At 39.3% G+C, this 27,500-nt stretch overlaps 1 protein-coding gene across 2 annotated transcripts in view; it reads left to right on the top strand.

The window, feature by feature from the left end:
• Positions 1-27,500, top strand: part of LOC137614694 (carbonic anhydrase-related protein 10-like) — a 780,810-nt gene that overhangs the window by 669,286 nt on the left and 84,024 nt on the right. For both annotated transcript variants that reach the window (XM_068344379.1, XM_068344378.1), the window contains exon 3: positions 10,796-10,932. In XM_068344379.1, the coding sequence (XP_068200480.1) occupies positions 10,796-10,932 (137 nt within the window). The remainder of the gene's footprint in view (positions 1-10,795; positions 10,933-27,500) is intronic.

Raw genomic sequence — 27,500 nt, 5'->3', positions numbered from 1 at the left:
GTATATATATATATATATATATATATATATATATATATATATATATATATATATATATATATATATATATATATATATATATATATATATATATATAGATCATCATCAGCCGTTACTAGGCCACTGCAGAACAAAGCTCTCAGACATCCTTCTACTTGCGTCTATTTATGATCTCTCTATGCTAGTTCACGACCGTAATTTTCTTAGTTCGTCAATTCATCATTTTCTCTTCCTTCCCTTGCTTCTAATACAGTCTCGAGGGTCCCATTATTATTATTATTATTATTATTATTATTATTATTATTATTATTATTATTATTATTAGCCAAGCTACAACCCTAGTTGGAAAAGTAAGATGCTATAAGCCCAAGGGCTCCAATAGGGAAAAATAGTCCTGTGAGGAAAGGAAATAAGGAAATAAATAAATTATGAGAAAAAAATTAACAATAAATCATTCTAAAAAACAGTAACAACGTCAAAACAAATATGTCTTATATAAACTATTAACAACGTCAAAAACAGATATGTCATATATAAACTATAAAAAGACTCATCTCAGCCTGGTTAACATAAAAACATTTGCTGCAACTTTGAACTTTTGAAGTTCTACTGATTCAACTACCAGAGTAGGAAGATCATTCCACAACTTGGTAACAGCTGGAATAAAACTTCTAGAATACTGTGTAGTATTGAACCTCATGATGGAGAAGGCCTGGCTATTAGAATTAACTACCTGCCTAGTATTATGAACAGGATAGAATTGTCCAGGGAGATCTGTATGTAAAGGATGGTCAGAGTTATGAAAAATCTTATGCAACATGCATAATGAACTATTTGAACGACGGTGCCAAAGATTAATAATTAGTTCAGGAATAAGAAATTTAATAGACCGTAAGTTTCTGTCCAACAAATTAGGATGAGAATCAGCAGCTGAACACCAGACAGGAGAACAATACTCAAAACAAAGTAGAATGAAAGAATTAAAGCACTTTTTCAGAATAGATTGATCACCGAAAATCTTGAGACTCTCAATAAGCCAATTTTTTGTGCAATTGAAGAAGACACAGACCTTATGCGTTTCCCAAAAGTAAATTTGCTGTCGAGAATCACACCTAAAATTTTAAAAGAGTCATACAAATTTAAGGAAACATTATCAGTACTGAGATCTGGATGTTGAGGAGCCACCGTCCTTGACCTACTTACAATCATACTTTGAGTTTTGTTAGGATTCAACTTCATACCCCATAATTTGCACCATGCACTAATTTTAGCTAGATCTCTATTAAAGGATTCACCAACCCCAGATCTACATTCAGGGGATGGAATTGATGCAGAGAGAGTAGCATCAACTGCATATGCAACAAGCTTGTTTTCTAGGCCAAACCACATGTCATGTGCATATAGTATGAAACGTAATGGGCCAAGAACACTACCCTGTAGAACACCGGATATCACATTCCTATACTGACTATAGTGTCCATCAACAACAACTCATTGAGATCTATTACTTAAAAAATCAATAATAATGCTAAGAAACAACCCACCTACTCCCAACTGTTTTGAGTTTGAAAACAAGGGTCTCATGATTAACACAGTCAAAGGCAGCACTAAAATCAAGGCCAACCATACGAACTTCCTGACCACAATCAAGGAATTTGTGTACAGCATTGGAGATTGTAAGAAGGGCATCACATGCTCCAAGGCCTTTACGAAAACCAAATTGCAAACTAGGGAATAAATTATTACCTTCAGCAAACCTATTAAGACGTTTTGCTGGAAGACGTTCAAAAACTTTAGATAATATGGGGAAATTGGGCGATAATCAGTTGGAGTTGAGGTACCACACACACATTTACATAAAGGAGTAACATTACCAATTCTCCAACAAGTACTAAAAGCTCTTCTTGCTAACTTGCGCAAAATAACAGATAACTTTGGAGCTAAGAAATCTGCAGTCTTTTTAAAAACAAAGGAAAAATACCATTTAGGTCTACACCTCCATAAGCATCAAGGTCCATCAACAGAGCTTTAATTTCACGAGATCGAAAAGATTAACTAGTTAGTTTAGCCTTAGTAAAACAGGAATGAGGAAGTTCAAGTTTTTCATTACTCTGTTTACTGTCAAAAACATCAGCCAAAAGGGTTGCCTTTTCCTTTAGACAGTGAGTGACTGAGCCATCTGGTTCAAGTAAAGGAGGAACTGTTGCATCTACACCAAAAAGTGCAGATTTAAGGGTAGACCACCATTTATGTTCCTGAGTTGTACCAGAAAGGGTTTCTTTTATGGTTAAATTGTATTCCTTTTCAGTTGAGGCATAAACTCTCTGAGCAAAAGCTCGAAGCTAAGCATAGTTATTCCAGGTCAAATCTGATATGTTACCCTTCCAAAGATGATAGGCCTCCTGCTTCTCCAAATTCCTAATGTCTATTTATTATTTGACATTCTCTTATGTCCTGCCCATGTCCATTTCTTTTTCTTGCAGGCTGTTAGAATATTCTCTACTTTAATTTGCTCTCAGATCCATGTTACTCCTTTTCTATATTTTAGTTTTATTTCCATCAGTATTCTCTCCATTACTCTTTGACTTGTAACTAACTTATATTCCAAGTCTCCAAGACTCCAAGTTTTTTATACATAAGCTTAAACTGCAAGGGCCATCTGACCTTCTTTAGAGAAAGTGGCAATTTTCTTTTCATAATCTCATTTCATTTACCGAAAACTCTCCTTCCCATGCTAATTCTTCTTCTAATTTCGGTCTCGTGTCCTGGGGAAACACTTACCGTGTGTCCTAAATATGTAAATTCAAAACAATCTAGACGTTCGTCCATAAATCGTATCTGTTGTCTCTGTATTTTCATTTAACATTAGCCTGGTTTTACTCATACATTTTTAATTTTTACATTTCTGCTCTATCTATTAAAATTTCTCATCACCTTTTGCAATTCCTCTCATGATTCACTAAACGTAACTCTGTCATCTGCAAATCTTAAGTTGTTAAGGTATTCCCTAAATAATGTTAATTCCTACATTTTCCCAATCCAAATTCTTAAATACTTCTAGGCATGCTGGGAATAATTTAGGAGAGATGGGGGTCTTCCTGTCTAACTTCTTTCTCAATCAGAATTTTCTCACTATCTTTATGTAGTTTTAAGATTGCTGTACTTTCTGTATATATATCTTCATGTGTTCTAACATAAGATTCATCTATTCCTTGTCTTTGAAAGGCTTTCATTACTGCTGAAGTTTTGAATATCGAAATTTTTCTCATACTCTATAAATGCCATACATAGTGGTTTGTCTTATTCTGTTGATTTTTTTCATTAGTTGGTTAATTAACATGGGTGTGGTCAGTTGTTGATTACCCACTTCTAAAGCCTGCCGGCTCTCTTGGTTGCTTACAGTTTAGATATCTTTCTGTTCAGCCTAATATGATCTTTGTTAATATTTTATATATTACGGAGAGTAAATTTATTGGGCGGAAATCTTCTCTTTTTGTGAATTAGTATGATAAAGTGTTTCCAAGTTGTAGGCATTGAGCATTTTTGCAGACATTTTTTTGTAAAATTCAGTGAGTTTTACTATGAAATCTTCTCCATCTATTGTTAAATCAATTGTTAGACCATCTTCTCCTGCTGATTTGCCTATTTTCCTGCCTTTTAATGCTTTATTTACTTCTAATGTAATGTTTAGTACCGGCTCAGGTGTTTCATTATCTCTATTGGTGAAGTTATTTCTTATATCAATATTGTATAGCATTGTATAGAAGTTCTCTGCATTTTTTTATCCCTCCAGCTCCATTGTTGACATTTCCTTTTATATATATATATATATATATATATATATATATATATATATATATATATATATATATATATATATATATATATATCTTTTCTGGCTGGGAATAGCTTAATGTGGTGAAAGGGTTTGCACGTCACCATGATCAGCAAAGCTGTACTAGTCAGGTTTACCCATACTACGTTGGTTTGCTGCGAGCGATCAGACGAAAATCTCCCAACATCAAGAATCTGCACTGGCCAGCGTCGTCATGAAAACTGGCCTAACACCTGGCATGAATTGACATGTCTGAGGCATTTGTCCTGTTTTGGATTAAAAACTGCAGCATTTGTTGCTTGTGTGTGTGTGTATATATATATATATATATATATATATATATATATATATATGTGTGTGTGTGTGTATATGTGTGTGTATATATATATATAGATATATATATATATATATATATATATATATATATATATATATGTGTGTGTGTGTGTGTGTGTGTGTGTTTGTGTGTGATTTGCAGTTGCAGATGTATGCGAAAACGAAATAGATTTAATTTTCAGATGAAGATGTAACATTCCTAAACACGTTAAAGTCAAGCGACTGTAAGATGGTGAAGAAGCATAATTTGTCTAGATCTAAGGAAAGAAAGAGAAAAACTAATTCTAAGAAAGGAAATAAACACCCGTAATAAGAGATCAATCTGATGAGTTTAGTATGGCAATACAAAGTAAGTACTCCTAGCTACATGATGAAATAGAAGAAAATAAAGAGATGAATAGTAATTAAACCTAAATTTGTTTTAGAATCAGCATAAGAGATATGGAAAACTTCCTACTCAAGATCACGGAAAACCATCAGAAAACACAAAAAAATTTAATAAAGAAAATGTTTGATATAAGGGTAACATGCAAGAGAGATGAAAAAGAATTAGCAGAACTGTCCAAAACAATAAACAAGATAAAGCCCAAGACATTCGTAAACAAAGTCGGACCAACATTTTTAAAACATTAAAGAAAGGAAGAAGCATCAAGTTAATGAAAAGAAAACTTGGAACATGGCGCCAACAGATATTTGCTTTAAAAGATAGAAATAGAAATATCCGCAAAAGAGATGGAGTGATAAAAATTTAAGAAATTCTACTTTCTCTAAAAAGAAAAGTATTTAATCAGATGGTCCAACCAGCTTTAAATTATACATTAGAAACTTGGAATATTACGAAATCCTTAGAACATATGCTAATTACAATCGGAGTAATACTAAGAGACAGAAAAAGAGTAACATGGATACGAGAGCAAATCAAAGTAGAAGATACTCTAACAATATGTATGATGATAATATGGACATGGGGAGGATATGTATTGAGAATAACAGATAATGGACAAGAAGAATATCCAAATGAATCCTTACAGATTGCAAACGAAGGAAGGGTATGTGGGTATGGACTGTCATAGAAAGACCATAAACAGATGCAAGTGGAAGGACATGTCTGAGGCCTTTATTCTGCAGTGGAGTAGTAACGATTTGATGATGGATGTATATATATATATATATATATATATATATATATATATATATATATATATATATATATATATATATGTATATATACATATATATATATATGTATATACATATATATATATATATATATATATATATATATATATATCAAGGTGTTTCAAATAATGTTTTCTTTTGTCATGGTAATATATGAATAACTATAATGTAGGCAAATGAAAATAAACTGGCTAAAAGTTATACAAAGTAAGAGATGTTAAATAAAATTTAATGAGAAATTCAAAGATATGATGATTTCATGAACGAATTCACAAGGTTTTATAAGTTTGCAATATGGTCACCAGCTATGATAAAGCACACGTCAAGTCAAATCAAGTCGTTAGTCCAGCTACAGCAAGTTTTAAGTGAATTGTCTTCATCACCAGCGCGTCTAATTTATTTCCCTGACAGACCTACTTTTTTATTTGCAATAATTCTATGAATTAGCCAGTTCTGAACCATTTTCTGGTACACATCACCGGTCTCATTTCCCTCAAGGAGCGATGTGGCATGAAGAACACACTTGACGTTGGCACTGAACACAATCAGCGTTGCCACTGGATCTGCCTTTCCGCCTGATAAGGAAAAATTGATTTATACTTTGTAGTACTGTAAACCGTAAAAAAATCCGCAAAATTAACCCAATATATACTCACAATTTCTATACTTTGTTATGCTAGTTTTAGTTCAAAATATAATACAGATAGATATAAAAACAAAGATTTCATATTATAAATATAAAACAGATTTATTTGCCAAAAAATAGTTTTTCAACCTTGATAACTGAGCGGAAATATTTTCCTCCTGACAGAGTAAAGCCGAAATCGGAAATTGAAAGGAAGGAGATACCTCTGTAGATCAATTTTTCTGTCATTAACCCCACAATTCCGCTTTTTAGCAACACTGAACACAATAATTTTAGTTGAGTCCCTCATATGATCAATTGTGCCTCGGAGATTTACGCCCCAAACGCGAACATTATGCTTGTTGACTTTTCGTTCGTATGGAATGTGCTTTCTTCAAACTCGTCTACTTGCAGTTTCGCTTGCATATGGATATAGAATTACTTGCGCTTGTCATCGGCATTCAAGGCCTGAGTTAGCGGCAGGTTGTTTGTATGTTATCGTTCGCGAACATGTCAATCTCTCATGGGAATGATATTTTGGGTTTCCAGACTTGCTTTTTATTATTATTATTATTATTATCACTTGCTAAGCTACAACCATAGTTGGAAAAGCAGAATGCTATAAGCCCAAGGGCCCCAACAGGGAAAATAGCTAAGTTAGGAAAGGAAACAAGGATAAAGGAAATATTTTAAGAACAGTAACAACATCAACGTAGATATTTCCTATATAAACTATAAGAACTTTAACAAAACAAGAAGAAGAGAAATTAGATAGGTAGTGTGGCCGAGTGTACCCTCAAACAAGAGAACTAACCCAAGACAGTGGAAGACCATGGTACAGAGGTTATGGCATTACCCAAGTCTAGAGAACAATTGTTTGATTTTGGAGTGTCCTTCTCCTAGAAGAGGTGCTTACCATAGCTAAAGAGTCTCTTCTACCCTTACCATGAGGAAAGTACCCACTGAACAATTACAGTGCAAAAGTTATCCCCTTGGGTGAATGAAAATTGTTTCTTAATCTCAGTGTTGTCAGGTGTATGAGGACAGAGGAGAATCTGTAAAGAATAGGCCAGACTATTTTGTGTGTGTGTAGGCAAAGGGAAAATGAACCGTAACCAAAGAGAAGGATCCAATGAAGTACTTTTGGCCAGTCAAAGGACTCTATAACTCTCTAGTGGTAGTATCTCAACGGGTGGCTGGTGTCTGGTCAACCAACTACCTACTTTCTTATGGAATTCATGTGGCTTCGCAAAAAATATATCCCAAACTAGTTAGATCATATTTTTCGATGCTGGTAGTCCTCCAGATCCCTTTGCATTACATAGATATTCTTTATCTTTTTCAGGTCTTTGTACTACCCATTGCAGTTTGGTGCAGTTTTAACGAATTCTGTCTCAAATGCACACTGTGCAGTGTTTTTCGCCTGTATTCGAACGTATTCACTTGCACAAAGAACATCTTTATTATTTCCACTAAATGCTATTTCTATACCTGAAAGAAGAAAAAACAACACGAAATTTTAAGTTATTTGAGTAAATGCTATGAAACTCTGCGTTAATTTGAATGATAATTGGTCAAGTTATTAAATTACGAAGCTTATAATTTTATGGAACACCCTGTATATATATGTATGTATATATATATATATATATATATATATATATATATATATATATATATATACATATACATATATATATACATATATATATAGATAGATATAGATATATATATACACATACATATAGATATAGATATATATACACACGTATATATATATATATATATATATATATATATATATATATATGTGTGTGTGTGTGTGTGTGTGTGTGTGTATGCGTGTGTGCAATTTCCTGGAAATTTCATAAAATATACTAACAATATATCTCAGTGTATTACAACATACACAATGTGTGTGTATATGTATATATATATATATATATATATATATATATATATATATATATATATATATATATATATATTTATATATACAGTATATATATGTGTTTGTGTGTGTTTTTATTATAACTAGTTGCAATAACCTTAGTTGAATAAGCAGGATGCTATAAGGCCAAGGGATTTTTGCTAGAGCACATGTGTTTGCGCGTGCACGCTTTCTGCATATGCAGGTGATGCTACTCTCTTTGTATCAATTGTGTATGCTCAATGTAGAACTAGGGTTGTTGAATCCAGCAATAGAGATCTAGCTGAAATTAGTGCATGGTGCAAAACTCAAAGTACGATTATGAGAAGTAAGTCGAGGACGGTAGCTCCTTAACATCCAAATCTCAGCATCGATGATGGATGGAGTTTGGTTTTTTTTTTTTTTTTTTTTTTTTTTTTTTTTTTTTTTTTTTTTTTTTTTTTTTTTTTTTTTGGTAACTGTATGACTTTATTCTAGGTGTGATTCTTGGTAGCAAACTTACTTTTGAGAAACACATGAGGTCTGTCTCATCTTCAATTGCACACATGTTGGCTTATAGAAAAAGTCTCAAGGTTTTCGGTGATCAATTTAGTCTGAAGTTTTTTTTATTCTTTCATTCTGCCTTGTTTTGAGTGTTGTTTCCTGTCTGGTTTTCAACTGCTGAATCTCATCATAATTTGTTGAACAGGATCTTACAGTGTATTAAATTTCTTGTTCTTCATCTAGATATTAAAATCTGGCACTGTCGTTTAGTTAGTTTGTCATTGTGTTGCATAAGATTTTTCATAATTCTGACCATCCTTTGCATTCAGATCTTCCGGGACGGTAGCATCCTGTTCGTAATACCATGCCCTCTCCATCAACAGGTTCAATACTACACAGTATTCTAGAAGTTTTATTCCTGCTGTGACCAAGTTGTCGAATGGTCTTCCCAATCAAGTAGTTGAATCGTTGGAACTTCAAAAGTTCACACTTATAGCGAATGTTTTATGTTGAACAGGCTGACATAAGTCTCTTTTTATAATTTATATATGAAAGATATATTTTAATGTTTCGTTTTTTTAAATATTTTATTCTAATGGTTAATGATTTCTCTTATATTTTATTTATTTCTTTTCCTCACTGGGCTATTTTACCTTATTGGACCCCTTGGGCTTATAGCACCCCTTTTATCCAACTTGTGTTGTAACTTAACTAGTAATACTAACGATAATAATAGTTGAATGTATATGCTTGATAAATTTATTAAGAATAGAATATTTTTTTTAACAGGCCTGGGACGACACCAAAAGCATATATTTTCACATTATGTTCCAAAATGGAATTGTAAGGATAATTGGATTATCATTATAAAGTGCTAACTTGTAGGCAATTTTCATAATTTTTCAGAATTTCTATATAGTTGAGGGTTACATTATTTTGAAACAATTCTTATCGGTGATATTTTTACATCCAGATGCCTTTGCCCTTGTAGGAAGGTTATCTTCAAACATATTAAGATACCCAAGGTACTCCCATCAGTTTAATGATATTTACGAAAGAAAATAAATTATATTTGAATAACTCAGTATTTTTTTAATTTCATAAGAAGGATCTCGTAGTTGGGTTGTATTTCAGTTCTTTTGTCACAATATCTTAAATCACTTGAATGTACGATATTCAGTCAATATTTGCAACAGAAGAAGGATATTGAAGTTCTTGTAACTGTATGTAACTGTACCATACCCGTTGAGACACTGAGATGGGCCATCTTCAGAATCAGAAATGAAATAGTTACTCTTTCCTTTTCTTGGTCTTTTTTCTTCTGTCGAGAATTGCCCTCAGCTGCTTCAGCTGGGTCCTCGTAAACAACTTAGTTCCCCCCCCCCCCTTCTCCTGAAAATTCTGGGGGCGGGGGGAAGAGGAGACACCTGGGTGCTTTTAACAGTGACTTGGTTAAATGTCTGGTGTATGTATTTGACTCAGGCTTCTATTGCTTAGGTAAGGGATCTCTCTCTCTCTCTCTCTCTCTCTCTCTCTCTCTCTCTCTCTCTCTCTAACCCTTCGCATTTCTGTTCTCACTGACAGCCTGTTTCATTTTGCTCCCCTCTTCATGTCATCTTCCCTTTTATCCATTTGGTGTCCTCTCTCTCTCTCTCTCTCTCTCTCTCTCTCTCTCTCTCTCTCTCTCTCTCTCTCTCTCTCTCTCTGTCCTGAATCCAGCTACCATTAAACTGAAACACTTTATGACTCTGGCTGGACTTTTGTCCTTCAAGATTCTGGACAACGATATTTTCCCAGGCGAACCAGCCTGCGACTTCTCGTAATTACCCAAATGATCTCTCCCACCCCCGATCCCCAACACCCTCCCCAGGAGTCAACCGTGTTTCTTTTAGGTAATCGGTGTGCCACTTGGTCCAGAAGAGAATGAGACTGGGAGGGGGCAGTGAGGCGGGGGGAGTTGGTGTAGACGATAGCTTCAGGAAATGAGAGCTACTTGGCATGAAACTTTAACTATTAAGTAGTTACTGTGTAAAAGTAATTACAGCGGTTCTTTGTGCTAAATTAAGGAAATGGATAAATATTATATGGTTAATTGCCAGTAATTTCGCTAACGTTTATGTAATAAAAATAGAACTCTTTTGTTGATTATATTAGGCTTGAATTTAACGCTTGCTTTAATTTTTATTGTAAGAAATTGTATGGAAAGTAGTAAAAACAGTCTTCATAAACACATGTTTATTATAATTACTTACATTTTCTTTGTTCTCTTGAATTTTTAATTATAATTAAGATTTTTAAGACGAATGTGTTTAACAATTAATGGAAATGGTTACGTTCGCTCAAATGAGACGACCATTACTTGATTTTTTTTTCTTTTTTTTAAACAAGTCTATCTCCTTTCCCGCAGGTCCTGACTTTTGGGGCTTAATCAACCTGGAGTGGAGGCTATGCGACAAAGGCCGACGTCAGTCCCCTATAGACATTGATCCATCAAGATTACTGTACGATCAAAACCTTCGCCAACTACACATTGACAAACATACGGTAGGGCAGCTATTCATTTGGTTCCTCCTCTTTACGAATTTACAGAGATCAACGTCATCATCCCTCTGCGACAGCAGTGTTTGTCTTTATTGCATGGTTGCACGTCTCTTTAAGTTTATTCTATGGCTTCCCTTTTGACTTATGAATGGTACCGACTGACTGTACATGAAGAGGGAAAATTCACTCTACATTTCCATATACAGTATTGGTAAGGATCTCTCTCTCTCTCTCTCTCTCTCTCTCTCTCTCTCTCTCTCTCTCTCTCTCTCTCTCTCACTAATGATTTTAGTTCATCCTATAGAAGAATTTACTACAAGCGCGAATATAGTTATACCACTCTCCTCACTGCCATGTGTATATATATATATATATATATATATATATATATATATATATATATATAGTATGTGTTTGTTTACAAATACACAAATACACACACACACACATATATATATATATATATATATATATATATGTGTATATATATATACGCACACACACCCACACACACACACACACACATATATATATATATATATATATATATATATATATATATATATATATATATATTAAAGCCATAGATACATCTTATTATTGAATTTGCTCTACCTCGGGATCAGAGACCCAAGGGGGAATTAACTTTTATGATAATTAACTGAGATTTCAGTGACTTACCACAGGAATATGTATGGAAGAGTAGTAATCATCTTTTACCTCTCTTTGTGGTCAAGTGGTAAGTCACTGTAACCTCCGTGAAACTTTCTCCGGGTTCGTATCCTTGGCCGACAAGAAGCTATTATAAGAAAATCATGAGTAAATGTGAAAAATTATCATATATAGGTATGTGTGTGCATTTATGTATACCAGCTCAGCATCCTTTCTTACAGTAAAATATTTCAGAATTGGTTTGTCAAATGGCAAAGCCCCTTTTTTTTCAACTTTGAGGAGATATTCATAACACGTTAATAAGGTGCTACCAGGACTGCATAATTTTTTGCATGAATCAAATTATTTTACTCTTAATAGAATATTTATTTTGTTTCAAAATATGCATTGATATATTTTGTTGATCTTAAATACCCACTTTCTCTCTCTCTCTCTCTCTCTCTCTCTCTCTCTCTCTCTCTCTCTCTCTCTCTCTCTCTCTCTCTCTCTCTCTCGTCATATTCGTTTTGGAACAATTAGTATGACTTATGACAAAAATATTTTCTATAGCTCCATCATCTACCATTTAGCTTTTAGTGTCTCTTTTTCAAGTTCCCAAACTCTTTTAAACAAATGTTAAGATGAAAAAAGAAAAAAAAAAAGGACGTTAGCTTCATGTTGCAGTGTTATATGATCATTATACAGTTAGTTGCTCCCTTCGTAATTATTACGGCTAATTGCACCCGGTAATGGCTTAAGTTTTTAATGTTCTCAATTATACAGTGACTTTCATCTTCTGAGTATTATTAGTTTAGATTATAAGCCAGTCTTTCTTATGTAGTGGTGATAATATTTTAGACGGTAAACGAGTAAATATTTTTAGCCATTTTCCCAGAGCTCACAATATTTCAATGATAAACACAATTTATTGTCATAGAGTAAATTGTACTTTGATTAAAAGTTTTTTCTTTTAAATTTTTTTTATATATACAAATATATTTGATATATATAGGCTATATGTAATATATATATATATGTATTTTTGGGCTCAAGCCATGTCGTCCTGATGGAAGTTCCTATTGGGTAGCTTCCTAGGGTATATTACAACTACGGCGATATTCCCAGAGAATTTACCTTAAGGTACCAGAATTCTAACTCCTGGAGCGAATATCCCTCGTGAAAGGGATATCGCGACATATCAGAGGACGTATTCTTGACACGCCACATGGCAATCTGCACCCCGAACAGAGATTACGTATCGAAGGGGTCAATTGGCAAGAAACGAAATCGGGAAAGAAAAAGGGGGAGCCGCTCCCAAGGCTCCCTATTCTCCCGTTTCGTAAGCGTGCCTGGCACCAATCCTGGCGCCATCTGTATTCCTTTTTGCGTAGCTTAATAACTCGGTGTTTTTTCCTGTGTTTCTCGCAAATCTTGGATTTATTCGACTTTTCATGGCTTCTCCAACTTCACCGGCCTCCGATAAGTTAAGTACCATGTCTTTTATGTATAAATGTAGGCTCTTGGTAAATTTTTAAGTGATCAATAGGTTTAATCTTTGTTACAAGAGCCGTAGCCTACCGGAGGCGTCATGGATGCTGTCGCTCGCTAGGTATGAGTTTTAGTTAGCCAGAGCGACATTCCCGGTTGTTTTGCTTTAATAAATTTTAGCTATTTAGCGTTACATAGGATTTCCTTTCGGGCTTTAGTATTATTTTTGGCGAAGTATTCGCCAACTCTGGCCTACGCTAGGCCATGTAGCCTAGTCGTTTGGTCCTAGTACTTCATGCATGATTTTGGTTTTTCTGAGTGTAACAAAATTTTATTGAAGCTTTAGGCTGTTTTTTATACATTTAAGATTATGTTGAATATTTCCAAGATAGTATACGAGTGAGTTTCGGTGATTTAGGTAATCGATTCTCTTGGTGCCTAGGCTAAGTTGCTTATGGAGCCTTAGTATACTTTCTCATACTCCCCGGTTGCTGTCTTTTCTTCGGAGAAGGTATGCAGTCCCTTTCCCTCTGTTTAAGCCTTGGGCTTATCCCTAAGTGGTTTATCTGAATTAACTTTCGATAAAACTATACTGGGGTGTTACTGTACCTTCCTGTCCCAGTAAGTCTGGTTTTAGAGAGGGACAGAACAACAGAGTTTTTAGTCTAAGTCTGTGTTTGTCTGGCTTGGGGTAGAGTCTCCCTCGCTGGCCTGACACAGACATAGGAGGCTTAGCCTCCTTAGGTCACCACCGAAGGTTTCTGTATGAGATGATTCCTTCTTTTGTGATCTAGCAGACTAGTTCTTGTTGCTGTTCTCGGGGGAGGATAAGATTCTTTCCCTGGGAGTAGCAACACCTTCCTTGCTTTGGTTCTCTGGGACCTGGCAAGTATTGCTGGCCTCCCTCCTTGGATCCCCCTTAGGCTAAGATGAGTTTTCTTGGCTGCGGGTGATCCTTCACTAAAGCAAGGTTGGTAGGACCCTCTTTTGTCCCTTCCCCCTCTATCTCCGTAATGGCCTAGCCATTACAGTACTGTACGTCATTCTACATCTGGACCTAGAATAGGTTAGGATGTGGAATTGACTCAGTCCCTTGCCGGCCGGGAAGGGTCTTCTGCTTTGAGTGCTGCCCGGACCTCCCTTGTTCCCTCATCCATGCCTGCCTGTAGAGCCAGACAGCATTGGTCAGGAAGCCTGAATTAGATTCTCCCCTTCCTTATATGTACTCTTTCGGATTGCCGGGCTTGGAGGTAGTGTACACTCTTATCCCGGCATCCATTCTGTTATTCTTCTAGTGCTGTACCCGACCCGGCTGCCGGCCTATGAGGCCGGCAGCCGGGCAGTTGTAGTCCTCTGGTTCTTTTGCTGCCGGCCGGCATCGGTTGTTTACCTTGCCGGCCGGCTAATGTCAGCCCTTGTCTGCCGGTCCCTATGAGCAGTGGCCGGCAGCCGGGTACTACCTTGTGTAGTTGCCGGCCGGCAGTCATTGCCGGCCGACATTGGCCATTGCCGGCCGGCACATACATTTGAACCAGAGTTCTGCCGCCTTATAGCTGTTAAGTAGTATACTTTAAAGCTAGTTATGGTGTGTGCCGGCCGGCACATAACCTTCTATACTGTACCAGTATTCTTTAGTATAGCATATACTGTAAGAAGAAAACTATAGTATAGTTTTGGTACAGCACTGTGTATTCTAACACTTTTGTGTTGTCTTGCATAGCCCTTTGCTGTTGCCTTACAGATAAGAAAGTGAGTTCTTTCTTGTCTATTATCCAGGATTTTAAAATCATTACTTAGGTGTGAGCTACACCTGTTTCCTCTGGAAACTTTTCATTGGTTATTCTAGAAGAGATTAACCATACGATTTTATTATCTGGAAGGCTGCAGCAATTGGTTGTGAAGGAAACACAAAGGTGTGTCTTTCCTTTCTGAATTGTTATGCTAAACTGTGCATATCCAGTGATACGTAGTTCACTTGATACTCATGGAAATTTCTTCTCTTTACAGGAGGACCCTCCGAAGTGCGGAAGTGTTTTCTGCAACGTCCGCAGTAAGAACCTCTGCGGACATGAGTTTTGTAGGAGACACGCAACATGCGCTGTCTCCAAAGGTGATCTCCAGTATTGGGACCCTCAGGTATGTACTGTGTGCATTTACCTGATTACTGAGGCCTTTGATTCCCCTAGGACGGCGGAATCAAGGGATATAGCAAGGGAGAAGCTTCGTACCTGGGTACGGGGCTTCCAGAAGAACACCTCTGGACCTTATCTTCCAAGTGAGAAGATGAGGGCGTATCTTTTCCCTTAGGCATCAGCCGATGCGGTGATTCCCCAGCCTCAAGAGGAGATCCCCCAAGTTCAGACCCAGGTGGATGCTGAAGTTGCGGTCGCGTTGCAAGACATCCAGTTGGATGACAGGATGTCTGATGTGGACGAACGTCTGGAGGAAGACCTCCTGGCAGGAGGCCAGGATGAAGCTCAAGCCCCAGACAGTGTAGAGGAAGAGGCCGACGAGGTGTTGGCTACTCCGGTTCAGATCCCGTTGCCTATTCCCTCAACATCATCCGCTCTCCCAGTAGAGCTGGGACAAGCCCTCTCCTCCATTGTTGGAATGATCCAACAAATGCAGAAGGAGAATCAGGAGAAGGTGGCTGCAATGGAACTGCGGATGCAGAGCCTTGCAGCATCACATGGGCCCCAGAAAAGGCTCAATGTGAAAGACCTTCCCTTGTTCTCAGACATTAACCCATGGAGGTATGCTGAGCACATGCCGATGACGACTGGTAAGATCGTCATCTTGGATAAGTTGGGTTCAGTTCCCCTAGAGGAGGTGGAATTCTGGCCCAGCAAGGCGTCATATCCGGACTGTTACGTCCGGCTGAGGAAGGAACCAGCTTCAAAGGAGGAGACAGAGCCGAAGGAGGTCATAGTGATGGACCATGCTAAGGCTCAAGCTCTGCTTTTATCCTCGATGAAAGAAAGGGGCTTCTCAAACTCGAAGGTAGCTGCATTGAGCAAGAAGCTCCCTTCCTTTGTGTCCTCTCCTGCTAGAGCCTTCCCCTTTTTACAGAAAGGGTTTGCGGCTGTATTAAAAGCAGTCGAGGCCGGCAAGCCTTGCCCCTCCCTGGAGGAGTGTAAACCCTTGTCGCTGGCCCTGCCTATGGACCACAAAGACTGGAAGGACGTCCATCTTACGTTCTCAGTTGGGAAGTTGGAGGCTGATATTGCCGGACGTCAGTTCGGCGAGGACCTCCCTAAGCTGTCTGACTTTCTCTTGCGGAGAGAGCTCGAGACAAAAGAAAGACTGGCTGCCTCAATGTCTCTTCAGACTACTCTTGAGACGATGGCAAGTGACCCCAAGGTCCATGAAATGTTCATGGTAGTGGCCAAGACTCATCTGGCCACAGTGACGAAGGATCTTTATAGCTTCGTCAAGGCGAGGAGAGCTTGTAGGGAGTTCGTGTTCACCTCGGCTTCGGTGAGGCACGAGCCAAGGAAACTAATCTCCTCCAACATTTGGGGCAAAGACCTTTTCCCTACCGAATTGGTCAAAGAAGTTGTTGATAAGGCCGCCTTGGAGAATAGAAACCTTCTCCAGAAGTGGGGCCTGGCTAACAAAAGAAAGTCTTCCCCGGATGAGGGTCCTCAACCAAAGAGGAAGACTATGAGGACTAGGCTACCGTCTCGGCCAGCCAAGCCTCTTAGACAGCAACAGCAACTGCAATTGCCATTGCCTTCAGTGCCCCAGATGGTGGCACAAACCCCGACCACTTTCCAGTGGGTACCCCAGGCTGTGTCGACACAGTCCACGGCATTCACCCCAACGTTCGAAGGGCAGTCTACTTCCTTTCGAGCAAAGCCTAGAGGAGCAGCCAGAGGCTCGTCTAGGCGCCCCTCAAGGGGAAGGGGATTCAGGGGTGGTCGCGGTCAGGGAGGCAAGACCTCAGGACGGTAGTCCAAGTGAGATGATGCCGGTAGGAGGGAGACTTCAGAGTTTTCGGGATCGGTGGACCTTTGATCCCTGGGCCCACAGCCTACTCAAGAATGGACTGGGCTGGAGCTGGTACAGCACTCCACCTCCGTGCCCTTGGTTTTTCCAACACTCCACTCCCGTTCTGGAGGAGTACGTTCAAGAACTGTTGGAGAAAAAAGTGATCCGAAGGGTGAAGTCCATCAAATTCCAAGGGAGGCTGTTTTGTGTTCCCAAGAAAGATTCGGAAAAGCTCAGAGTCATTCTGGACTTGTCGCCACTCAACAAGTTCATAGTGAATTGCAAATTCAAGATGCTAACACTGCAACACATAAGGACCTTACTGCCCAAGAGGGCATATTCCGTCTCTATAGACTTGTCAGACGCCTATTGGCACGTTCCAATCAACCGTCGACTCTCCCCCTACCTAGGGTTCAGGCTACAACGAAGACTATACGCCTTCAGAGCCATGCCATTCGGGCTAAATATAGCCCCAAGGATTTTCACGAAGCTTGCGAGCGTAGCTCTCAAACAATTACGCCTAAAGGGAATTCAGGTAGTAGCCTACCTGGACGACTGGCTGGTGTGGGCAGCATCCGAGACAGAATGCTTGCAAGCTTCCAGTCAAGTGATCCAGTTCCTAGAGTATCTAGGCTTCAAGATCAACAGAAAAAAGTCTCGACTTTCTCCATCTCAAAAGTTCCAGTGGCTGGGAATCCACTGGGACCTAATGTCACACCGTTTCTCCATCCCGGCGAAGAAAAGGAAGGAGATAGCGGGTTCTGTCAAGAGACTTCTAGATTCCGAAAGGATATCAAGACGCGAACAGGAGAGGGTACTGGGCTCTCTCCAGTTTGCTTCGGTGACAGACCCAGTGCTAAGAGCACAGCTAAAGGATGCAACCGGAGTTTGGAGAAGTTTTGCATCAAACGCGCGAAGAGATCTGAGAAGACCAGTTCCGCTTCGGCTGCGTACTCTTCTCAGGCCTTGGTCCCAAGCCAGACATCTAAAGAAGTCGGTTCTTCTTCAGCCACCTCCCCCGTCGGTGACGATTCACTCAGACGCCTCGAAGGAGGGATGGGGAGGTCACTCTCATCGGAAAAAAGTCCAGGGGACTTGGTCCAAGCTATTTAAGACCTTTCACATAAACTTTCTAGAAGCTATGGCAGTGCTCCTGACCTTAAAGAAAGTCTCCCCGCGTCACTCGATCCACATAAGGTTGGTGATGGACAGCGAGGTAGTTGTGAGATGCTTGAATCGACAAGGATCGAGGTCACCACCTCTCAACCAGGTGATGTTGGCCATCTTCCGATTGGCGGAAAAGAAGAAGTGGTACCTGTCGGCAGTTCACCTTCAAGGAGTCCGCAATGTGACAGCGGACGCTCTATCCAGGTTCACGCCGATAGAGTCGGAATGGTCCTTAGACGCAGGATCATTCTCCTTCATTCTGAATCAAGTCCCAGAACTGCAGATAGACCTCTTTGCGACGAAAGACAACAAGAAGTTGCCCCTGTACGTGTCCCCGTACGAGGACCCCTTAGCGGAAGCAGTGGACGCGATGTCCCTCGACTGGAACAGATGGTCCTGGATTTATCTGTTCCCTCCTCACAACCTTCTGTTGAGGGTCCTCAACAAACTGAGATCCTTCAAGGGAGTAGCGGCAATAGTGGCCCACAAGTGGCCGAACAGCGTATGGTTCCCCCTGGCATTGGAACTGCGGCTGAAGTTTGTACCGCTACCAGATCCAGTTCTGACCCAGCGAGTCCAGAAGTCGACTGTCTGCGCTTCATTACAGAAAACCCAGACCCTGCAGCTCATGATTTTCTCTCCCTAGCGGTGAGAAAGCGTTTGGGGATTTCGAAAGCCAGCATAGACTTCCTTGAGGAATATAAGTGCAAATCTACTAGAAGGCAATATGAGTCATCTTGGAGAAAATGGGTGGCCTTTGTCAAGGCGAAGAATCCGCAGGAGATCTCGACAGACTTCTGCTTATCTTTCTTCATCCACCTCCATGGTCAAGGGTTGGCAGCTAACACGATTTCGGCGTGTAAGTCTGCTTTGATGAGACCCATTCTATATGCCTTCCAGGTCGACCTAGGTAACGAGATCTTTAATAAAGTTCCGAAAGCCTGCGCTAGGCTCAGACCTTCAGCACCTCCAAAGCCCATTTCATGGTCTTTAGACAAGGTTCTTCATTTCGCTTCTCTGTTGAGCAATGAGGAGTGTGCGTTAAAGGATTTGACACAAAAAGTTATTTTCCTATTTGCACTCGCGTCCGGGGCCAGGGTTAGTGAGATTGTAGCCCTCTCGAGAGAGGCAGGTCGTGTTCAGTTCCTGGATGGGGGAGAACTGAACCTGTTTCCGGATCCTACGTTTCTCGCCAAGAATGAGTTACCCACCAACAGGTGGGGTCCCTGGAGAATCTGCCCACTGAAAGAAGATGCATCTCTATGTCCAGTACCCTCTTAATGAGAGAATGCCTTGATGAAGTCATTGAGCTTCAGCACGGCATTTCATTCCCGTGCTGAATCTTGGTGACGGGCAAGAGGGCTCTCGAACTTGGGGAAATTGCTCCCCCAGTTCGAATCTAAATTTCTCTCTTTCATCTTTTTCTAACTCTTTATATGGCTTCAACCTTCTCCTAATATAAACTTTCCTTCTTGTTGCTGTCCCAACCCTATGAGTAAAATTTCCCATATGTATGTGTATATATTTACATATATATGTGTGTTTAATATTATTTTTTTTTCTCTTTTTATGGCATGGATGTTTCTACATCTATTATTGCCACTTGGGTGGATGTTTCTACATCCGGTATTGCTGCCTGCTTTGATGAATGGGAAAGGTGTCACGGTTGGGAGGTGTTTGTGCTCAAAGCTATATGTGAGAGTATTGGATGATCTCAGCCATTCCGAAGATGGTTTGGACCTTTTTGGCGGAACTATTCTCAAGTGTTGGGTCTTCGGAATCCAGGGGGATCCAACGCTTGGGGTAGGACTCTCGGCTTCTGGCCGGAAGCCCGTCATTACAGATATGGGGAGGATGATTCCATAGTTTCTTGGTCTCAGTCCTAGCAGGCGGGTTCAGCTTACACCTGTGCCTCTATATCTGTTTTGATGCTATCCTTCGGGTAGGGTATGGAGTGGACCATCTGGGAAGTATACTCTCACTGTGCCGGTAGTGGAGAGTGTAAATCTCCTTCCCAACATGTGATGCCTTTATGTTCTCAAGCAGGTAAATCAAACTTCAAAAAATCACTCTTCTCTCTTCTTTTTTATGATGGAATCTTGTGAAAATGACCCCACCTCCCCTGGATATGCTGACTCGCCCCCGGCACTGTTGACGACCTCTGGCAATTCATTTAAAGAAAACTCCGTTGACGACGTAGGAACTAAAAAGGACTATTCTTTAAACACTCGGAAAAAGGGTAATTTGGGCAACACAGGAAAATTGAATGTCCTGCACATTACCCAAATCCCATTAGAAACTAATTATGATATGCTACATAAAATATTTGAGTGTTATGGATTAATAAAAGAAATTAGAATGAAACTTCAAGATGATAATTGGGAATCTTGGCTATCATTTAATTGTCACGAGGAAGCATTTAATGCAAGCCGTAATATTGTTGATATTAAAGTAGGTAATATGAGTGTTAAGGGTGCTCTGTGTGATGGGGCACCTAAAGATCTGGATGTCTACAGACCAGCAGACTGGGCTGATAAAGATATAGGGGCGGATATGCCATCCCAAAGAAAGCCAAAACCACCAATGTGGCTTCTTGCTCAATCTGTAGGAGGTACGGAAAATTATTTCAAGGTCTGTAAATTTCTTCAGAGGAAGGTAGGTACGATTGCACCTGGAGATATATCTCGATTCGGTAAGAAAAGTTACTTGATAAAGGCCAAGTCATACACACAGTCTGTTATACTGTCTAATTTGAAGACAGTAAATGATGATATAAAATTGGACATCAAACCCCATCTAAACTTTAGCTATGGAAGGGGAGTGGTTTTTAATAGGGATCTGTATGAATTTACTGAAGAAGAGATATTGACTATGTGTCCTCTATCAGTGTGGAAAGTACATAAAGTACCTGGAACATCAATGATTGTTCTTACTTTCCAGGATGCCGATGTACCTTCCCACATAGACATAGAAAACGAAAGGATCAGAGTTCAACCTTTCAAGCAAAAGCCACTGCAATGTTATAATTGCTTTAAATTTGGACATCCTTCCAAAGTTTGCAATAGTGAAAGAATTTGTAATACTTGCTCCAATATTTACCATGGGGAATGTACATTTGAGGCAAGGTGCTTAAACTGCAACTCTAATCATAAATCTAATGATAGGAGCTGCCAGTTTTATAAGTTAGAAGAGGCTGCCCTCAATAAATCAATTATTGAACATGTAAGCGTGGGGCATGCCAAGAGATTATTAAATAAATCTAATACTTATGCAAAGACATTAAAAACAGGAGAAAAAGTTCCTCGGGAATCATCTCACCCACCTACTACTGTAGGTAGTTCTCGAAAAAGGAATTCACCATCTATTGATAAAGTGCTGCATAAGACAAGAACATCTCCTCCTGAAGATTTATCATTGAGTATCAACCAAAAGACATTGCCCACCACTATCAAACCTTTGTCCCCCATTACAAAGGATAGTACTAACCTCTCCCAGGCCATATCCTTGCCTGATTTAATGGAGATTCCACCTGACACCAAGTTATCAGGTGTACCTGTAGTGGGGAAGGTACAAAAACCTGGTAACTCTCAACCTACTAATCGTAAAAGAGAGAGACCTCCATCTCTCTCACCCCCTTCCATAAGAAATACTAGAATTATGACATCAAATAAATATGATGTTTTGTCTGTTGATGTTGCCGATCAACCAGAAGATAATTTAAATAAATCAGAAATTCAAGTTGAGGTCCACCATCCCCCTCAACAAATAGATAAAAAAGATACAAAGAAAAACACCAACGTAAAACCCAACATAACAAGACCACCTCTAAAGAAACCTACAGGTAATAATGTTAGATTAAAAACTGCTAATGGGAAGACCTCATCCAAGATGTCTTCCAGAAATAATCCATAGTTTTCTCCTCCATTTTTCAATGGAACTGTCAGGGTTTGAGGGCGAAATATGAAGAACTTAAGCTCCTAATTCATGAGCATTCCCCCATAATTGTATGTCTACAGGAAAGTATGCTTGATTCTAACACTCCTAGTCCTCGAGAGTATGTTAGCTATAGAACACCATATAATCAACAAGCAGGGAGCCATGGCGGAAGTCTCATGTACATTCGTCGAGATGTTCCCCAAATACCCATGTCTATACGTACAACCCTGCAGGCAGTTGTTGTACAAATTGATATAGGGAGAAAATATACAATATGCTCTCTGTACTTACCTCCAAATGATAATATTTTATATGATGATTTAGCAGAGGTCATTCAACAACTCCCTCAACCTTTTCTCTTACTGGGAGATATGAATGGTAGACATCCTTTATGGGGTGATATTTTAGCAAACACAAGGGGCAATATTATCTCATCAATTGTGGAGAATGAGGATGTGGGACTCCTTAATACAGGAGAGCCCACACACTTCCATGTTCAGACAGGTACTTTGTCATGCATTGACCTTTCAATTGCAAGCTCTAACTGCCTTCTTTATTTTGATTGGAGGACATTAGATGATTGGCATACTAGTGATCATGCACCAATCATTATAAACACCAACAAGGGTCAGGCCTTTGCAAAGATCACCACGTTGGAATCTAGACAAGGCAGACTGGGTTAAATTTTCCGAGCTAAGTGAAATCGAAGGGAGAGCAGAACAGTTTGAAAGTGTTGATGATGCCATAGACCTACTGAATGGAACTCTTCATACAGCAGGAGTCAATTCAATTCCCAAAACAACAGGGTTATTCAAACGACGACCAGTCCCGTGGTGGTCTTCAGAACTAACTGCACTCCACAGAGCCACAAGAAGATCTCTAACACGATTGCGTAGACGCAGAACTAATGAGAATTTAACTATGTACAAGAAATGTAGAGCACAGTTCCGTCGTGCCATGAAAGAAGCAAGGCGCCAGTCATGGATGTCTTTTGTTTCCTCCATTAACAGTAGAACACCACCATCTTCTGTGTGGAGGAAAGTAAAAAAGATAGCTGGCAAATTCACCCCCAACCCACCACCAGTGTTGAAGGTGAATGGCCAGTATGTAACTGAAGCAAATGAAGTTAGCAATGCCCTGGCTAATCATTTTTCAAATGTATCCAGCAAGTGTGAAGGAGCCCCTGGTCACCAGTACAGGAGCACTGAAGAAAAGAAAATTTTAAATTTTGCAACAAGAAGGGAAGAGTCGTATAATTCTCCTTTCACTGAAAGAGAATTTGATTCCGCACTTGCTCATTGCAACGATACAGCCCCTGGACCCGATGGAATTCCATATGTAATGATTAAACATGTACATTTTAATACAAAGCTATTTATTTTAAGCATTATTAATAGAATATGGCATGATCATAGTTACCCAAGTGTTTGGGAACTAGCCATTATTTTAGCCTTTTTAAAACCCGGTAAAGACAAGTTTTTAGCAGCAAACTATCGTCCTATTACATTGACATCTTGTTTATGTAAAATCATGGAGAAGATGGTCAATGCAAGGCTGATATGGTACCTTGAAAAGAAAGGTATTTTATCACCGATTCAATGTGGATTCCGAAAAATGCACTCAACGACTGATGTGTTGATACGACTTGAGTCTTCTATTTGTGAAGCCTTTGCTTCCAAACAGCACCATGTTACAGTATTTTTTGACCTTGAAAAGGCACATGATACCACATGGAGATATGGTATTCTTAAAACCATTCATGAATTGGGATTGAGAGGAGAGCTGCCACTATTTATTCAGGCATTTCTTTCACGTAGAGTTTTTCAAGTGAGAGTGGGGGAAACTCTATCAGAGAGTAAGTGCCAGGAAGAAGGAGTTCCTCAGGGTAGTGTGCTGAGTGTAACCCTTTTTGCACTAGCAATTAATGGGATATCCTCAGCCATTCCCCAGGATGTTCTCTCAACATTATTTGTGGATGATCTCTCAATATCATTTGCTGGCACTAGAATGGCAATGGTTGAGAGAAAAATCCAACTCTCTATTGATAAAATTATCCAGTGGGCTGACATGAATGGATTTAAGTTCTCGACAAGTAAAACTACCATTGTCCATTTTTGTCGTATCCGGGGAGTACATCCAGACCCGGATATATACATTAAAGGTCAACGGATACCATGTGTATCGGAAACCAAATTTTTAGGTTTGATATTTGACTGTAGACTTACATGGGTTTCTCACCTAAAAGCGCTAAAAGCTAAATGTGTTGAAGCTCTGAATATCTTGAAAGTATTGTCCCATACATCATGGGGGGGCAGACCGCAATACTATTTTAAAATTATACAAGGCCTTGATTTTTTCCAAAATTAGTTATGGTTGTGAGGTATATTCTTCAGCCACCCCAAGCCGGTTAAAAATATTAGATTCGATACATCATGCAGGTATTAGATTGTCTACTGGAGCTTTTAAAACCTCGCCTATCCCAAGTCTCCTTGTTGATGCTGGAGAGTTACCTCTAGACCTTTACCGAATGTCTTCCATTCTTCGGTATTGGTTTAGATTGCAAAGACTCCCTAACTCTCTAGCCTTTCAGACTGCAAGCCTTGTAAGACACGCATCATACTTTGAGTTGCACCCAAAATCTCCTCAACTTTATGGCTTTCGGGTGAAACGATTATTAAATAGTCTGGATATAATTAGAAATAAGGTACTTCCATTCAAGGTATCATCAACGCCTCCATGGAAGTTACCAGAGATATCTTTTTGTAAATATTTTATTGGAGATAAGAAGAATATGTCAGACATAGAAGCCAGGTCTCTTTTTAATGAACATGTTAAAGAACATAGAGGATCAACTTTTATCTATACTGATGGCTCCAAATCTGATGCTGGCGTTGGATTTGGAGTACATAGTAATGGTTTTAATTGTAGAGGTGCACTTCCTCTGACCGCTTCCATATTTACTGCCGAACTGTATGGCATATTAACCGCTATTGAGAAAATAGCGTTGGAAAAGGAGGGTAATTTTACAATTTTAGTGATGCAAGGAGTGTCCTTCAAGCTATGGAAGTTTTTAATTCTAATAACCCTCTAGTTTTAAAGATTTTAGAATGGCTTTTCATTATTGGACGGAGAGGTATAACAGTTCAATTTTGTTGGGTTCCAGCACATGTAGGTGTGTCCGGGAATGAGAAGGCTGATTCACTGGCTAAGGAGGCTGCATCCGAGTTGCTGCAAGAAGGTATCCCATTCCCTGTAATGATTTCTTACCTGACATCAAGAAATTGGTTTGCAATAAATGGCAACAGCAATGGGATAGTCAAGATGGCAATAAAATGAGGGAAGTAACAAATGACATATCTCCTTGGAGGTATAATATGATGCCCCGAAAATGGGAGACGTCTCTTTGTCGTCTCCGTATTGGTCACACTCGGTTGACACATGAGTTTCTGCTGAAGGGCCAACACCAACCGTATTGTGACAACTGTTTAGTACCTCTAACAGTAAGGCATTTGTTGACCGAATGCCCCAATTATAACATCTTGCGGAATAGATATTTGTTTGAGGCTCGAGGTGAGGGTGGCAGGTTCATCCTTGCCAAGATTCTTGGAAATGATGTGTCCTACCATGCAAGTGGCATTTTTAGATTTCTTTCAGAAGCAGGTCTTCTGAAAAATATTTAACTTTTATGACATTCAATTTTTATGATTTTAATTGAATACTCTTTAATTTTTTATTTTTTTTATTTTATTTCATTTAAAAGAAGATGCATCTCTATGTCCAGTAGAATGCCTAAAGGTCTATCTTCGTAGAACTTCAGACTTCAAGGGTGGTCAACTATTCAGGGGAGAAACGTCAGGCTCAAATTTATCTCTGAATCAACTCAGAGCGAAAATCACATATTTTATTCGCAGAGCGGATCTCACAGTACACCCGCAGGTCACGATCCGAGGAAAGTTGCCTCATCCTTAAATTTCTTTAATTATATGGATTTTGAACATCTCCGTTCATACACTGGCTGGAAGTCTTCCAGAGTGTTCTTTCGCCACTATGCGAAGCAAGTAGAGGAACTAAAGAGATCTGTGGTAGCAGTGGGTCGCGTCGTTAACCCTACTGTTTAACTCTGCGAGGAACAGTGGTTTTAATTGGGACGATTAATTCCAGGGTGAGTGTGTAGTTACATACTGTACTACAAACTAAGTGAGGGCACTGAGTTGCCCACATAGACTGTTCCATTTCCAAAGGTGAACCTAGCATAAGTGCAGACATGTGTGCCGAGCGTTTCTAACGCTAATGTGATTGATTTGTAATACAGACTTTATGACTTTGATACCTCGGTATCTTAAAAGTGGCATTAATGTTTTTTCTCTTTCAGATGAACAAGTTCTGTTTACTATCATACTTATGCTTAAAGTTTTGGGTTATCCTCTTCTTATATATATATATATATAATTGTTGTTAACCTGTCTATTTATTGTCTGTCAATAAACTTGTTCTTGAGAACCTTGCGTCTCCTTCACCTGTGTCAATTTATTGGTATAATTGAGCATTCATTCTATGTACTTTATCTGGGATAATTCTAATAGAATTGTTCCTTTATGCAAGCTATGTTGCATTGGTTTATGCTTTCCCTTAACGGGAGGACTCCGTCCCATAAGGGACGGTGGCGGTTTTACAAGTTTCTTCCTATGCGGATATAAACCTTTGTCCAATACAAGTATTGTGCGGAGAACTGGTCGATATTTCATATTGGCGCAGGGGTTCTTTACAAACTATGCTTTACTTAATATAGGGTGAGACCACTATATTAGCTTGCCTGGTATTCATACATAGGTATATGTACTCTTCGAGACTTTTCCAGGGTCTAGTAGGACTCTTCCCTGTAGGGGGCAGGAAGCTCTAACATGGTTTATAGTTAGTTGAAAAGATGTATAATGGTAACATCTTAGGTCTCTAGGTCTAGTCGACCGGGGAAAAATTACTTCCGGGGAGTACGGCACGTTCTGAGAATCCACAGATACAGTAATGCTCTGGTATACTTCCATCAGGACGACATGGCTTGAGCCCAAAAAACGGATTTTGAGCGAAGCGAAAAATCTATTTTTGGGTGAGATGGCCATGTCGTCCTGATGGACCCGCCCTTCCCTTTCTATGAAAGGGCTGTAGGACCCCTCCCTACATACAGTATCTGTAGCACCTCGTGTACGCTACAAGGAATACAGATGGCGCCAGGATTGGTGCCAGGCACGCTTACGAAACGGGAGAATAGGGAGCCTTGGGAGCGGCTCCCCCCTTTTTCTTTCCCGATTTCGTTTCTTGCCAATTGACCCCTTCGATACGTA

This window comes from Palaemon carinicauda, chromosome 21 (genome assembly GCF_036898095.1).
Source record: "Palaemon carinicauda isolate YSFRI2023 chromosome 21, ASM3689809v2, whole genome shotgun sequence".
NCBI lineage: Eukaryota > Metazoa > Arthropoda > Malacostraca > Decapoda > Palaemonidae > Palaemon > Palaemon carinicauda.
This window is presented reverse-complemented; position numbering and strand designations above follow the sequence as displayed.